The sequence below is a fragment of the Sapajus apella genome, unplaced genomic scaffold (genome assembly GCF_009761245.1).
Source record: "Sapajus apella isolate SASKATOON/1434 unplaced genomic scaffold, GSC_monkey_1.0 scaffold6, whole genome shotgun sequence".
Taxonomy (NCBI): Eukaryota; Metazoa; Chordata; class Mammalia; order Primates; family Cebidae; genus Sapajus; species Sapajus apella.
The window spans coordinates 883,236-899,171 of record NW_022436946.1 but is presented as its reverse complement, the minus strand read 5'-3'; the positions used below and the strand labels follow the sequence as shown (position 1 = coordinate 899,171).

Sequence of the window (15,936 nt, the reverse complement as noted above, 5' to 3'; positions counted from 1 at the left end):
AAGAAAAAAAACAGTTGACCATAAAAATGTGAGTTCATTGCGGGACTCTCAGTTCTTTTCCATTGTTCTATATGCCTTAAGTAGTTACTACTCTTGTTTTTACAAACAGTGCTGCAATAAAAATTCTTGTGTATACATATTTGTACCCATATCCAAGTATCTTGGCAGACTGTGAAATTACTAGGAGTGAAACTGCTGTGTCCAAGGATATATGTGTTTTTAATTTTGATAGAAAGGCCATGTCTTAAAAACAACAAAAGTTTTTTTCGAGCTCACATTTCTTGTCCAATATAGATTAGCTGGTGGCCTCTGTTCCTCATCATTCTCACCCAGAGACCCAGGTTAAGGGAAACTCCATCTCTGTGCTTCCATGACCAAGGAAACATAGCAGGTAAGCAGTGGCTTTGTAAGCCTCTGCTTCAACGCATGTTACTCTGTAGCTAAAACAAAGCACATAGCCACACATAATTCAGTGGAAACAGGGCAGCACAGTTCTACCACATACCTGGGAGACAGAGAGCCAGAACAATGTGGGGAAGGACACTAACAGCTGCCAGTAAATGTTGACAGTTTCAATTTTGAGGCTTTCTATAGATTTTACCAGTTTATGCTCCTGTACTTATAAATGGGGAACATTTTTGGTAATATTTATAAGAATATTCTTTCCTTCTTCCCTTCCCCACTCATGTTTGTAGGTGATTGAAAAAAATATGTCAGTTTAATAGGTAAAAATATATTGTTGCTTTGGGTTTTTTAAATTTTTATCTTTTTGGGGGGAGCTTAAATTAAATTTCTATCTTTAAATATGATTGAGGTTGAACATCTTTTCATGTGTTCTTTTTCCAACAATTTGTATTTATCACCTGGTTAACTTGCCTATTTTTGTAAAATGCTTAGTCTATTCTTTCTACTTTGTTACTACTTTTAACTTAGTCACTAAAATTTTTCTGCCATATGAATTTTTTACTTTTACGTATTCAGACTTCTCAGTCTTTTACTCTAATGGCTTGTGTGGGTTTTGAGTGTTATTTAGAAAGCCTTTCCCTATTCCAAGATTTTGAAAAAAGAATAACAAATGTTATGGTGTATTTTCTCTTTGGTATTACCTTGAAACCATATTGAACCGGTCTCATGGCACCCCTTCAGAAACTTGGAAACAGCTACCATATCGTCTTTTAAAGCATAAACCTTTCTAAGCCATGAACAGTCCCACTTCCCATATGGTTCATCCTGTTACATTGTTTTGAGGCTCTTGATACCTCTATCCTGTTTTCATTCTGTCTAAAATAAAAGTTTTAGATAATATCTGTATCTTAATGCTGTAAGATTACATGCACAGTCTCAATTATGTAAAATAAAGGCCAGCAAATTATTATCTAGCAAGAGATCTCACCAGTTATAAAATGACAAAAATCCGTCTCTTATTAATACCTTTTTATAATTTAAATTTCTTAAAAATAATTACAGAGATGAAACATCATTCCTCATACTTTTGTTTTACATCTGTTGCCCAGATTACGGGCCTAGTTGCAGCACTGTTACAAGATCTGACTTCAAACTGCCTTTAAAAATGACAAAATAGATTAAAACAGTTTGCTTTAAAGTTATAATTGCCATCTTTGAATCTTTTTATGACTCAATCACCAAATAAGTAACTATGGTAATACAGTGATATATAAAACAGATACGATTCCTGCTGTCAACAAAGTTACAGCCTGGAATAATCTTAATTTATTTTAGAAGCTGACATTGTACTTTCCTAGGTACAATGACTTAGTTAGGCATGACTTAGGCTTGTGTCTGACTTAGACATGTAAAATTGTCATCACAGACAAAAAAACAAAAAGATACTAGAAGTACCTATTAGATTTTTGAAAACTCCTGGAGAAATTTGATATTATTTACAGTAAAGAATAACTAAAATTGGGCCGGGCATGGTGGCTCACGCCTGTAATCCAAGCACTTTGGAGGCCAGGGTGGGAGGATCACCTGAGGTCGGGAGTTCAAGACCACCCTGACCAACATGGTGAAACGCTGTCTTTAAAAAAAAAAAAAGGAAAAAAGAATAACTAAAATTAATAAAACTAACACCATCTAGAACTTCAAGTGTGTTTTTTAAATTTCAAATAAATTCAGTAAGAAATTTTCTCCATTGTTCATGAGCTGACAAAAGTTGGGTAAGTACTGAGCTTTCTGTATAAAACATTTTGAATGCTTGCAGCAGTGGTTTAAGAGCCCTGGTGCTTGAATTTGCTTAGTACTCACCTATTTTAACAACCACAAGAGAGCATTACATGCTTGAATTACCTTTATCCATTAAAATTTAACTTTGAAAGATTTAAAAGATACTGAATATTTTTTTCTTTACCTGCAATATATAATCAAGGTGTTAAATATACCACTTACTTTATTTCCTTGGTAGAACCAGCATTATATAAAAAAGTCATCTGTCTGCAGCATCAGCATCCTAAAAGTCATGCCATATTTTGTAATGCATTAAATCTTGTTAAGTAAAAAACAGCAAAGCTAAGGAGACATCAAAATAAATGTCAAGTTTTTGTTTTATCAGTTTCTATTTCTTGGACTTAAAATTTATATTTTGCTCAATTCATTAAAAACCAAATTGTCATTATTTTACATTTAATAGATCTTTAGTGCCTACAGTTTTCAAGGTGTAAGATGTTAAGTGGCATAAAATTGAATTCGGTTTTTACCCTCAGAGCTTTAGGTTTAATAGAAAAATATATTTGATAATGAAAAACCTGAAATGCTTAATTTTTCCAATTGCAAGATGAAATGAACTAGTCTAACAAAAAAAAAGATTATCTTTTAATGTGGTGATGATTTATAAATACAAAGTAATAATATGTAACCTCTTGAAATTGTTTCCTTAACTTTATTTCTGTCCTTCACACTTCACTCATGATAATTTTATTTAATGCCTTTTGAAAAGGTACAAAATTTAACTTCATTACTTTTCAGATTATCTTGAATTTCAGAATAGTGAAAACTTAATGTATATTTGGCTGAATAAGTAAAACATCATTACAGTGTAAATATCACAGATGAAATTGTAGCAAGCCTTTATGCCTTATTATGGTTTAACTACTTGTATATAATTAGATATTTTAATTTTAACAGGGTATACATATTTTTATACATACATTTATATATACTCAATATATATTGTTGTATATTTCTGCATGTAATTACATATATGTATTATAAAACATTATATATAGATCTATATCAAGCTTCATTGTAGCTTTTTAAATATATTTATGCTGTTTTATCGCCTTTAAATTGTTTTCTGCTAACTTCTTGTTTGATAAATAAGGCTTTCACTGACAACATGTAGACTACCAACACCTCTTATTTTCTCTCCACTTCTCTACCCAACTTGTGTCATCTTTATTTTTATACTTCCATAATATGTATTCATAGTAGGTAATGTTCACATTTTGTTTATAATTTTTGTCTCAGTCTGTTCAGGCTGCTGTAACAAAGTACTGAGTAATTTATGAATAGAAATGTATTGTTCACAATTCTAGATGCTGGGAAGTCCAAGATCAAGGCACCAGCACATTTGGTGTCTGGTGAGGGCCGTTTCCTCATAGTTGGTATTTTCTCTGTGTCCTCATATGGCAGAAAGGAGAGAGGGGGAGAACAAGCCACCTCAGGCCTCTTTGATAAGGACACTAATCCCCTTCCAGGGCACGGAGCCCTCCCTACTTAATGACTTCCCAAAGGCCTTACCTTCTTAACACCATCACAGTGGGGTTTATGTTTCAACGTGCAAATTTCGGAGGAACACAAACACCTAGACCATAGCAGTTATATATTGTGCTTGGTTTGTAGGTTGATTATAAAAGCGGAAACTTAATAAATGGTGCAAAGGGGTGGGTGTGTGTGTGTGTGTGTGTGTGTGTGTGTCAGACTATTAAATGTTCACGGCAGAGCCCAATCATTTATCTGTTTTCCTTGGAATTTTTAATTTTTGTGTTCTTGTTTTCTGCCTTTATCATATCCTTTCGGCACCTCCAAGATATCATCTGTTCCTTTTTCCTGGAGTCCTTTCTTCCCTGTCATAAATTAGAGTCACCATTCTCAGATCTTATGTTATCATCCTTCTTGGTTTTTGCCTTCATTTTGCTAGAATGTTTCTTTAAGTATTTTCCTAATGAGACTTTGGAGCTAAATTCTCTTAAATCCTTAAATATCTGGAAATCCCCTCATATTTTTAGCTAGATATAGAATTCTTGGTTGAATATCATTTCTCCTCAGAAAAATGTTCTGATTTCTTTATCCCTGAGGAAATCTGATGTCAGTATGATTCTTCTACCTTTGTATGTGATCTACTTTTTTTCTTTCTGGAAATTTTTAAGATCTTTCTTTGTCTTTAGTAGTCTGAAATTTTACAATGGTGTATGTTGTTTTTTCTTTTTTAGTCACCCTGTCCTACATTTAGTGGACTTTTCCATTTTAGAGGCTAGTATCTCCCTTCAGCCCTGGGGAAATTCTTTTCTGATCCCCAATGTGGTTTTTCCATTGTCCCTCTTGTTCAGCTATTTAATGCTATCAATTTCTCATTAAATCTTCAGCATATTTCATATCTTTGTCTTTCTTAGGGGTGTCTGGGACAGGGTGTCACTGTTGCCCAAGCTGGAGTACAGTGGTGCTATCTTGTCTCACTGCAGCCTCAACTTCCCAGGCTCAAGTGATCCTCGCACCTCAGCCTCTCAAGTAACTGGGACTACAGGCATGTACCACCATGCCTGGCTAATTTTTTAATTTTTTTGTAGAGAAAGTGTCTCCCTTTGTTGCCCAGGCTGGTGAAACTCCTAGGCTCAAATGACTCTCCCTCTCAGGCCTCCCCAAAGGGCTGACATTACAGGCCTGAGCCACCATATCTGGCCCCTCTTTGTCTTTCCATTCTACATTTTAGGAGATTTCCTTAAGTTTTTTCCCATCTCACATATGAAATTTTCATTTTAGCAGTGATGTTTTTAATTTCCGAGAGCTAGTTTGATTCTTTTTCAAAGAAGATTATTGTTTTATGGGTACAATAGTGTCTTAAATCTCTTAATGGTATTAATCAGAATTTAAGTTCTCATCTCTCTAACTGTCTCGTCTTCACTTAATCTGGGTTTAGTTTTTTTTCTTTGTTTATGCAGCCCTTTCACATTCATATCAGATTTTCTTCAAGTATGAGGTGATCCTTGGCTGTTAGTTTATATTTTAAGGATGAAGTACTATAAAGGCTGGCTGAAAGCCCTGGGTATGAAAGTGAGACTTATCATTTGGCTAACTTGGCTTTATGGTGAATAAGTGAAGACTCAGCTACAACAAGAGTTGTCCCTCATCACCACCTAGTGTTCTGTGTATAGGGGGGTCAGGGTGGGAAATGAGGGGGTGGAGGAGAGACTTAAAAATAAACCTGCAGCTACCTGCCCTTTAGGATAGGGAGAGGTTGACTGTTCCATAGACAGATAGCTAATTAAGCCTCTGTGTTCTGGCCCAGTCCTAACTCCTGCCTTCTGTTGTTACCTGCACTTTCTAAAGTCAAGAGCCTTTTTAGGTTTCTGCAGGGCAGATGGGTTGCCATTTAGTCTACAGCACCCTCCTTGTCCATGAGACTTCAGCTTTCTCCACTCCTTCATTTGGCTGTCATTCCATCTGTTTCTAGCCTTCCAGAAACTTGTTGACATCTGTTGTCAATTAATTGCCTTCTTCTTAATTGTTGGTGGATTATACCTTTTTCATTCATACCACATTTTTATGGGGTTTCAGGAGACAGAAGTTTCTTTCAGTATAATGCTCAGTCAGCCATCTTTAAACAAAAGGCCTGGCTAATGTAATTAAGCCGGTATTTATCTATAGGTAAATAAATCACAAAGATAGAGAATTTTTTTTTCTTTATTGAAGTCTGTGTAACAAATCATCCCTCTGTCTGAGTATCTATTACTAGATTGTGCATGAGCCTAGTTCATCTATATGTGTGGTTTGTATGATTTTGTTTATAACTTTTTCTTTGCATGCCAATACAAACAGAAACCAAAAAACCAGTATAAGTGATTATCTCTTCACTATTTACAGTCATTCTTTATAACTTAGATATGAATTTCTAGTTTCACCTAATAATATTGGCCCTTATTTTGTAAGCTCTGCCTCTCTTTCCAACCTATCTTCTTTTGGGCCCTTGAAGTATAATCGTCTTTTTCTTTCTCTCTATTCAGCACTAAACCTTTTTAAATTTAGTGGAGGCTACTTAGAGCAAAAGCTGTATTTGCTATTTAATTATCCTTCAGTATGAGTCTAATAACATTTCATAATGGGTATTAGGTATTATTTTGTACAGTCAGGGTTAAATTTGCAGATAAAACTCAGAAGAGTTTAGACTTAGCTGAATTTTTATAGTGATTTTTAGAAATTCACTTTGACCCCTTTTTTCTGTGTAATTCATCTTTCTCAGATTCCTATCAAAATCTCAAACTGCAAATGAAAAGTGAACTAAACACATAAAAATTCAGCCACTTAGAAGAAAAAAATGCTAAGAAATAGAGAACCACTTTCCTTGCATATTCATATCATTTTTAGCTTGTTTATAACAGTCATACCTAGACAGATCAACCAACTAGGTATGTCATTTCTAAATAACATAGTCATTATAACTCTAAAATTTTGTTTAAACTTGAAATAAATGCCTCATAAATAAGTTGTAAGTAATTGTAAGTGGATTTGCAATATTTTACTTTAGATTTTCAGACTGATTTCATAAGAGGTACCTTGCCTTTACTCCCAAAGGTAAGCCACATCTTCAGCCATTGCTAAAACCCCTTTCTTTGTGAATTTCTAAGGATGCAGTACTTATTTCAGAAATAGTCTGAAGAATTTACTCTTTAACCTCAAAACACCTCACAATCATATGTGTAGCAACTGTGGCTCCTTCAAGTCTCCTAAATCATCTTTGAATGAGATTTCTGCCTGCTGTTAAAAGTCGGTCTCCTACTAATATTGGCCTTCTGTGTATCTCTCAAACTCTGTGATTTACTGTCCTGTTTTGATAGAAACATTAGGAATATAGGATTGGGGGTTGCTGGTGGAGCTGCAACTGGGAGAATGTTCAGCCTTACCCTGGAATGTATGCTTGATGATGTATTAGTTGGAAAACAAATTAGATTTTTAAAAACTGTATAATAGTTTTATTTTTCTCACTTTACTACTTTTACATTTTATGGACCAATATTCTTTATCTGCGTGAAAATAGAAAACAGTTTTATATAAAATTAAAAATTAAAACCACAAAGAAATGCATAATTGTCATTATGACGGTGTAAGTGTCGATGTCGTTATTTAAAGAGTAAAAATGTATGCAAAATTCCTCCTCCCTTTTACAAAAGATTGAGAATTTTTTTTTTCCTGGCAGCAAGTGAAATATTGAAGTACTAATATTTTTACACTCTTTAGATCTGAAGACATTAAGTTAGTCACAGATTTGTTTTGCAGTTATGAATTTTAAAACACTTTTGTGCTATTTCAAGTTCTTTCTTAAAGGCAGTAGCATAAAATCATGAATATGGAAAACAGCAGACCTCATAAAAATATTTGGTGGTATAATTCTTTTTGTATCATACTTGCGTATCACCATTAATCAGGAGAGAAAACGACTAAATTATTTTTTCCTAATTAAATGGCATAGACTGATAAAAAATGGATGTGATCAGTCATTATCTGAAGATCAACCACACATAGCAGTTCTGCCTGATGTGTTTGATTTTCTGATGCCAACACAGATATTTAGACTTTAGGCTAGAAAGATATGTAAGAAAGTTGGCTCAATAAAAACTTCACATGGAAAACAAGTTTTAAAAGAAAAAGGAACATTAAACTTCTAAGATACAAATGACGACCAATAATTTTATCTTTCTTCCTTTGAAGATACTGTAAATTCCATGAAAAATTCATTTGTAAAAACACAACAAAGAATGAATAACATGAATTTTATTTTCTTTTACAATATAAGTTTTTTTTTAATAGAAGAAAAAACTACCTGGCTTTCTGGTAACTGTAACCTCAGTAAGTAAAACAAATATATATAAGTTGAGGCAAAGTAATGAGTTTCTTGAATCAACTGGAGAAAGTCATATTACTTTACATATGTCATGCATAAATGATGGTAATAAGTGAAGAAAAAAGAAAAAGCATCTGGTCATGTATGAGGACTGTCTCTATTCAAATTATGAGAAATAAAATGAAAATTGCCAAAAAAATGAATAAAATATGATTTTTTTTAAAGCATATGGGAATCGCATAGATGAGAAAACATTTTCATTCTAGGGATCTAAAACAAATGTGTTTCTAGGTTTAAAAACACACATACGGCCGGGCGCGGTGGCTCAAGCCTGTAATCCCAGCACTTTGGGAGGCCGAGGAGGGTGGATCACGAGGTCAAGAGATCGAGACCATCCTGGTCAACATGGTGAAACCCCGTCTCTACTAAAAATACAAAAATTCAGCTGGGCATGGTGGCGTGTGCCTGTAATCCCAGCTACTCAGGAGGCTGAGGCAGGAGAATTGCCTGAACCCAGGAGACGGAGGTTGCGGTGAGCCGAGATCGCACCATTGCCCTCCAGCCTGGGTAACAAGAGCGAAACTCCGTCTCAAAAAAACAAAAAAAAAAAAAAAAAAACACACACATACACACACACACACACATATAATTAATTGAGATATGTCTGTCGTCTTGGCTAAAACTTTAATATATGTTTCCCTAAAAGCATTTTAAATATGAAAGCCAAGATTCCTCAGCTCTTGATGATATACCAGAAGGAGGGTATATTTTATTATATTTTTAAAACTACAAGCATCTTGTCAACTCCCTAGGCCATAAGAGGATGGTACAAAACCTTCCTAGCTGTCTATTTGTCATCTGAAGCTAGAGCTTCTGTATATTATTTTATATTGTTATTTTACTCAGCTACTCTTACAACCACAGTGTCCAAATTGTACTAATAATTTGTCACTATATTCTCTTTCAAAAAAGTAAAAATGGAAACATAAATTTTACTCTGCTCAGATATCCATTACAGAAAGGACTTAATATAATAATATAAATTAATTAAAAGAACGTGTTGTAGTAAAATTATGCTTTAAGATTACCTGAGAAAGAGATCAAAGATCCCTCCTCTCTCTCTCCTCCCTTCGTTGTCCTTAAGATTTCTGTCTCTTGTGATTCACTCCAAACCACTACCAGAATGGCTAACAAGTCCATCTTGCCTGTATTACCATGCCCTTTGTCACCCAGGCTGGAGTGCAATGGTGCGATCTCGGCTCACTGGAACCTCCACCTCCCAGGTTCAAGCAATTCTCCTGCCTCAGCCTCCCGAGTACCTGGGACTACAGGCACACACCACCACACTCGGCTAATTTTTTTGTATTTTTAGTAGAGACAGGGTTTTACCGTGTTAGGATGGTCTCCGTCTCCTGACCTCATGATCCGCCCCCAACCTCGGCCTCCCAAAATGCTAGGATTACAGGCATGAGCCACCGCGCTTTTTAAGGGGACAGATTTAAAGAAAACAGTGAAGGAGGTGCATAAATATTTGAGAATCAACCTTCTCAAATCTGTAAGAGGATTAATAGCTATCTGCCAATCTCATATAATAATTCATGCTTAATACTTTAAACAACAAAAAGAGTAAAGAAAAACACATTTCTAGCCTTTTTCGTTTAGTGTTAGCTTGTGTAAGCAATGTCAAATATGCAAAAATTATTTAATTTGAACCTTAAAATGAGTTATTTAATAATTTTTCTTCTGCATATCTTTATGCCTTCATATATGTTTATTATAAAATGATCAATTACATATGTGTGTGTGTATATATATATATATGCACACAGATATAATATTCAAAAGAAAAAACAAGTGGAAAAGTATTGTTTTAAAGAGAAAACTGCCTATAACAGAGATCAAATTTTCCTTTTAAAACTGTTTGCAAGTAATTTGCTAGTGCCTTGAAAGGTAAAATACTGCTGACTGATTTAAAGTCTTTACTAATCAGAAACACAGGAATATAAGCTGCTTTGCATAATAAACTGGCACTGTAGGATAATTTTTTTTAAAACAAGAAGGCCATAACAAACCAAACCGTTATTTGTTATTTGAGGTATATACCTTTTCAGTTTTTTAAATCTCTAACAGGAAAAACAGATCATTTTAGAATTATTGCAATTACAATTAAATGCCTCTCTCAAAATAATTTAAATCCTTGGTCTGACATGAATAATCGGTACAGAAAATCCTTAAAACTGGCTTGAGTTAATAAGCCAGATTTAAACCTGGATCTCCTCCTTCAGCACTGCTCTTTTGCCAGTCAACTTCTTACTGTCCTTTGCTTGCAAGTATATAAATAACCTAATACTCTTAGTTTAGTAATTTATTAAAGTAATTTTATTCAATATGAACATTTTAGCTCTGCTTGATTAGATGAAACAGGCACACATGCTTTAGCCGAGAAATTCCATTTTCTGGTTCTATATAAAGCAGCAGAGAGGGGAAACAGTTACATTTTCAAAAACAGTTAAGCCAGACTGTTTCCTGGAGATACTTCATTTGTTTTTCATTTTCAGATACTGCTGGCTCTTTTTGGTAGGGCTACACGTTACTACTGTCCAGTTTAGCTTTCCTGACTGTTAACAGACTATTCCCCAATGAACCTGCCTCCACACTGCAGACATTGTGGAGATCCTTTAACATATATGTATTCTAAAATATATGCTCAAAGTAAAAAGATTCAAATTCACAAGAGTATGAAATATTTATTTAAAAAATCATGCATCAGATTGTACGATCTAGAAATAAAAGGAGATTCAAATTTGGTAATAAAAGAGCTATTTTCTCTTAACATTTTAAGAAAGACTTTGGAGTCCCAGAATGTCCTGGGGCTCAATTATCCTTCTCCGTTTGCAGAGAAGCAGTAGCCAGAGCTACTGTGACTAGCTGGGCAATTCCATGGAGCTGCATCTTTGCAAGTTTCTTCTGTTCACCATTCTGCTGCACTGTATCCAGTAAGAGTCTTCAAGTCACAGACAAACGTGTACACAAATCTCTTGCCTTGATACAAATCATGCCCCCATTGTAGTAATACCTTAATGCATGACTGAGTTTCTCATAGTTCATCATAGGCTGATTTTTACATTGTCCCCATTTTTGTGCAACCAGTTCAGGCTGATTTAGCTTAAATTCGCCCTTATCACCAACACAAGAAATAGAGTCTCGAGCATCCTTTATCAGTAAGAAGTTCTAGCAAAAACTGCCATAGTTGAATTTGACCATTTTTTCCTGTTCTGTTCCCAGGCAAGCTTCTGTCTTCTCCTGAAATCCTCAGAGCTCTTTGTACTTTAGCTGCCTTTGCACTACCATTTATAACTTTTAATAGTAGTAGGTGTAGGTGTGGTGGATTGCACTGATGGAATAATTTGCACACGTTGATCAGTTGTAACTATTTCATTCATCTGTTGTTCTTGACTTGTCAATACATATTTTCAGAGAAGTTCCAGATGACTCCAGAGAATTTCTCCTGGAGGAACCCACTGAAAAAACTCTTGGTTGAGACTACATAATTCTCTTCTGGAAATGTTGAGTGTGGTGAGGTCTATATCGGTTATGCTGAATTCCTTCATTACCCAAGCCATCCAATGCAGGACTTTGTGGATCACTGTATGGGATCATAGGATATCCCAAGGCATTCTTGTTCTTTTCTATAGCCTTCCAGTGCAGCAGCCCATCTTGTTTACTTGTTCTGAAGTTTCATCTGAAATGTTTGTGATGTGTTCTGTGCCATCAAGAGTTATCACTTGAGCTTCTTTAACAAGATGTGCTTCTGATTCAGCATGGTGAGCATCTGGATCAATAACACCTTCAACAGTGCCCACAGGTTTAACAGTTTCAAGGATGTTTAACTTTGGTTCAATTCCTTGTTAAAAAAATTACCTGTACACTAAGCTGTACAGTTCTATCTGTCTTCATTCCTTGGTCAAATAAACTTTGTTCTGGATCCAGCTAGGTGTCTTGCAGGCAAATGTCATGAGCATCCAGAGAACACTGTAGTCTTGGTTCTAGCAGTTTCTTTAAATTGCCTATTGGTTCATTGATGTCTGTGGCCTGGCTTACACATTCAGCTGGTGTGTAGGTTTGTTCTACAGTGCTTTCTTCTGTGCACTCTTGTTTCTCTGTTCCATTAATCTCAATTTCTGTCAGCTCCTCTGCTTTTCTTTTAGTCATGGCTGAAGTATTTCAAAGGATCTCTCCCTCCACTTCCTCCTCCTGTTTGGCTCCTGTCTCACCTAGAGCCATCCGATTGCAGACTGTCTCTGAGACGCTTCCTGCCTGGTAAGCGTCAGATGACCATAAACTAGATTATTTTTATGATTTTCCATACAGAGAGTTGTATACTAGCATTTTTTTCCTTTTTATCATTAAGTAAAGCGCATTTTCATCTCATATATTTTGACCTAAAGTCAGATTTTTTCTGAAATAGATATCTGAAGCTGCCCTCAAGATTTTCTGTCTTTGGTTTTCAGCACTTTGACTATAATGTGTCTAGGTGTTTTGTTTTAGCATTATTTGGCAAATCTATGGGCTTCTTAGATCTGTGATCTGTTGTGTTTCATTGATGTTGGAAAATTTTTGGTCTTTATCACCTCAGGTATTTCTCCTGCCTTTTTTTTTCCTCCTCTTTTGCCAATTACACATAGACTGTTTGATACTGTTCTGCAACTCGTAAGTTTTTGTTCTTTTTTTGACTTTTTTCTTGGCATGTCCAGTTTGGGTAATTTCTGTCTTCATGTTCACTGATTGTTCTGTGTCCAGTGTGCTAAGTGTGTCCGAGGAATTCTTTATCTCTGATAAAGAATTTTTTTATTTCTAGCCGTATTTTTTATTTCTAGCATTTGACCCTTTCATGATTTCCACCTCTCTCCTCAGATTGTGAATCTTTTTCTGCTTGTTGTGCACCTTTTAAACTAGATTCTTTAACATATTCATCATAGTTATTTTTAAGTTTTCTGTCAGGTAATTCCAGCTGCATCATCTTTGAGTATACTTCTGTTGGTTGCTTTAGCTCTTGATGATGAATTTCATTTTTCTCTTGCTTTTCTGTACGGTTCATAATTTTTTATTGAATGCCATACATTGTGTGTAAAGGAACAGAGGAGACTGAAGTAAATGGTATTTACACACAGAAATGAGGACATCTCTTTTTTCCGTCAGGTTTTTGTTATGAGGCATTGCATCAATTTAGTCAGAAGTGGAGCTGGGTTTGGTTTTTGTTGTTGCCTATACCACAGTCTTCACATACTTCCAGCAATTGACTGCTATTACTTTATGCCTCTTAGAGTGGTGCCTGAGGTGCAAAATATTTATTTTACTTGAGTCCTTTTATTTTGAACCCTTCTGTGCTATGATGAATCCCCATTTTATTCAGAGTCCTTAATACAATCAGCAAGGCTCTACATGATCTGGTAGAGGGCCAGATAGTAAATCATTTAGGATTTTGTAGGTCACATAATCTCTGTCACAGCTATTTAATTCTGCTGTTTTAAAATGAAAACAGCCATAGACAGCAAGTAAACAAATGAGCAAGACTGTATTCCAGTAAAACTTGATTCACGAAACAGGCAGTGGGCAAGATTTGGCCCATTGGCATAGACCTATCCAGGGATAGATCACAAAAACATATAACAGTATTTGTAGTTTAATATGGCTTCCCAAATAGTTCATTCATGCTGCAAGACTGGTTGCTTATTTTGTTTTTTTAAAAATCTTGGAAAATTTTTTCACAAAATATAATCTGAATATACAAAAATATAAGTGGAAGTTGGGATAATTTAATGCTAACATTGATGTGGTATGAAATCAACCAGTCTGCCTGTTTAATTTGTTGCATACATCAAAATGGATTCAACCCAGTCCACATTCCCTTCTAGAGTATCTATAACATTTTCATATTAGAATGCTTCATTCATAGACCAAAACATGACACTGAAGTAAGAGACTTGTCCTTTCCAAGGGTTAGATGTGAATTAGATACTAAGTCGGTTAATTGAAAAGACTAGAACTGTTAGAGAAGTTGTAGCCTAAAAATGCTTTCTTCATTCATAAAGTGAATTTCTCCAAATCCTAAAAAAAATTTAAAAAGTGGCATTTGTTTAAATAACTAAAACAATTTTTAAGTTAAAATTTTTGAAATTTGTCTAGGCACACACAGTGGCTCACGCCTGTAATCCCAGCACTTTGGGAGGCCAAAGCAGGCAGGTCAGGAGTTTGAGACTAGCCTAACCAAGATGGTGAAATCTTGTCTCTACTAATAATACGAAATTAGGGGATTTCCAGCTCTCTGGAATCACCTCGCACAGGGTAGGAGCTCCCTCCAGGATTTCCCCTCTGGAATCCCCTTCCACACTCTTCCTGGAAGTCTTTCTCTTCTTTTCCTTTCCCTATCTTTTCTCTACCTAAATAAAATCACCTTTCTGCAACAACAACAACAACAAAATACAAAATTAGCCGGGTGTGGTGGTGGTTGCCTGTAATCCCAGCTACTTGGGAGGCTGGGGCAGGAGAATCACTTGAATCCAGGAGGCGGAGGTTGTAGTAAGCTGAGATCATGCCACTGCACTCCAGCCTGGGCAACAAGAGTGATAATCCATCCCCAAAAAAAAAAATGAAATTTTAAATGCTTAAATTTACAATATTTTGTTTTAATGTGGCTTTGGGATTTTTGACAAATCCCTGTTTATTTTGTTTTTTCAAGCCTGCTTAAAGGTTAATTAATTAAAATGGGTGAGTCCTCATGTTTACTAATATGTATTGCAGCTCTGTTGGTACACCAGAAGGCCAGAATGGAACGACTTCAAAGAGAACTTGAGATTCAAAAGAAAAAGTTGGATAAGTTAAAATCTGAGGTCAATGAAATGGAAAATAATCTAACTCGAAGGCGCCTGAAAAGATCAAATTCTATATCCCAGATACCTTCTGTAAGTCTTTATATAACTGTTGTGATCTCTGTGCTTGAACATGACAGTAGGCCATCTAACATAAGTGTAGTATCTCGATCTAGTTTTCTTCAGATGTTCTTAACTCTTATTTGTTTTTCTGTCCTTACTTTCCCCTGCCAAACTCCATTCTTTATTAACTAATGACATAAGAATTCAGTGCAAATCTTACTTACATAGAATTATTTTTCAGCTCGAAGAAATGCAGCAGTTGAGAAGTTGTAATAGACAACTCCAGATTGACATTGACTGCTTAACCAAAGAAATTGATCTTTTTCAAGCCCGAGGTAAAGTTCAGTGCATACGTAGCTGAAATTCATTTTATTAATTCACCAGCAGTTTTCTTGTGGCTAAAAACAGACTTATCAGTCATAATCTTACTGTCTTAGAACATGTGGCTTTGGAGCCAGACTTTTAAGAATATATTTTAAAAGTTACCCCCATCTCAATGGCACTGTGTTAATTGATAAAGCAGAGACAATAATAAAAATAAGGTTTAGACATTCTTTGGACAATGATAGTTTTTTATACTTGATCTATTAATGACAGGCAATGATTTCTTATAGTAAATAATGTTTACAATTTAATTCAGTTCCGTAGAGAACTAAAGGAATTTTGTCACTTAAACCTAATTCTGAAGTTGGATAAATAATAAAAAGATATAAAATGGAAAAGACAGGAATGGGAAGGAATCTAACCATAAGAGAAGTCTTTAATCACACTTTGGACTGTGTTTCAGAATCTACTAAACTGGAAGATGATTATTTTTATCTTTTTTTTTTTTTAATGTTGGTTAAGCTGTTTATCTTTAAACATTCATAGAAAAATACCATATTTTAACTCTGGAGAGAAAAGGTCAGTGCTGTTCTAGAAACTACAATCCTG

At 35.1% G+C, this 15,936-nt stretch overlaps 1 protein-coding gene and 1 pseudogene across 6 annotated transcripts in view; one reads left to right on the top strand and one right to left on the bottom strand.

Moving 5' to 3' along the window:
• Positions 1 to 15,936, top strand: part of TAB2 (TGF-beta activated kinase 1 (MAP3K7) binding protein 2) — an 89,095-nt gene that overhangs the window by 60,775 nt on the left and 12,384 nt on the right. For 5 of the 6 annotated variants that reach the window (XM_032274500.1, XM_032274503.1, XM_032274501.1 and 2 more), the window contains 2 exons: positions 14,873 to 15,033; positions 15,245 to 15,338. In XM_032274500.1, the coding sequence (XP_032130391.1) occupies positions 14,873 to 15,033; positions 15,245 to 15,338 (255 nt within the window). The remainder of the gene's footprint in view (positions 1 to 14,872; positions 15,034 to 15,244; positions 15,339 to 15,936) is intronic. The other variant, XM_032274505.1, reaches the window with a different exon arrangement.
• LOC116549151 lies at positions 10,946 to 12,362 on the bottom strand (annotated as a pseudogene).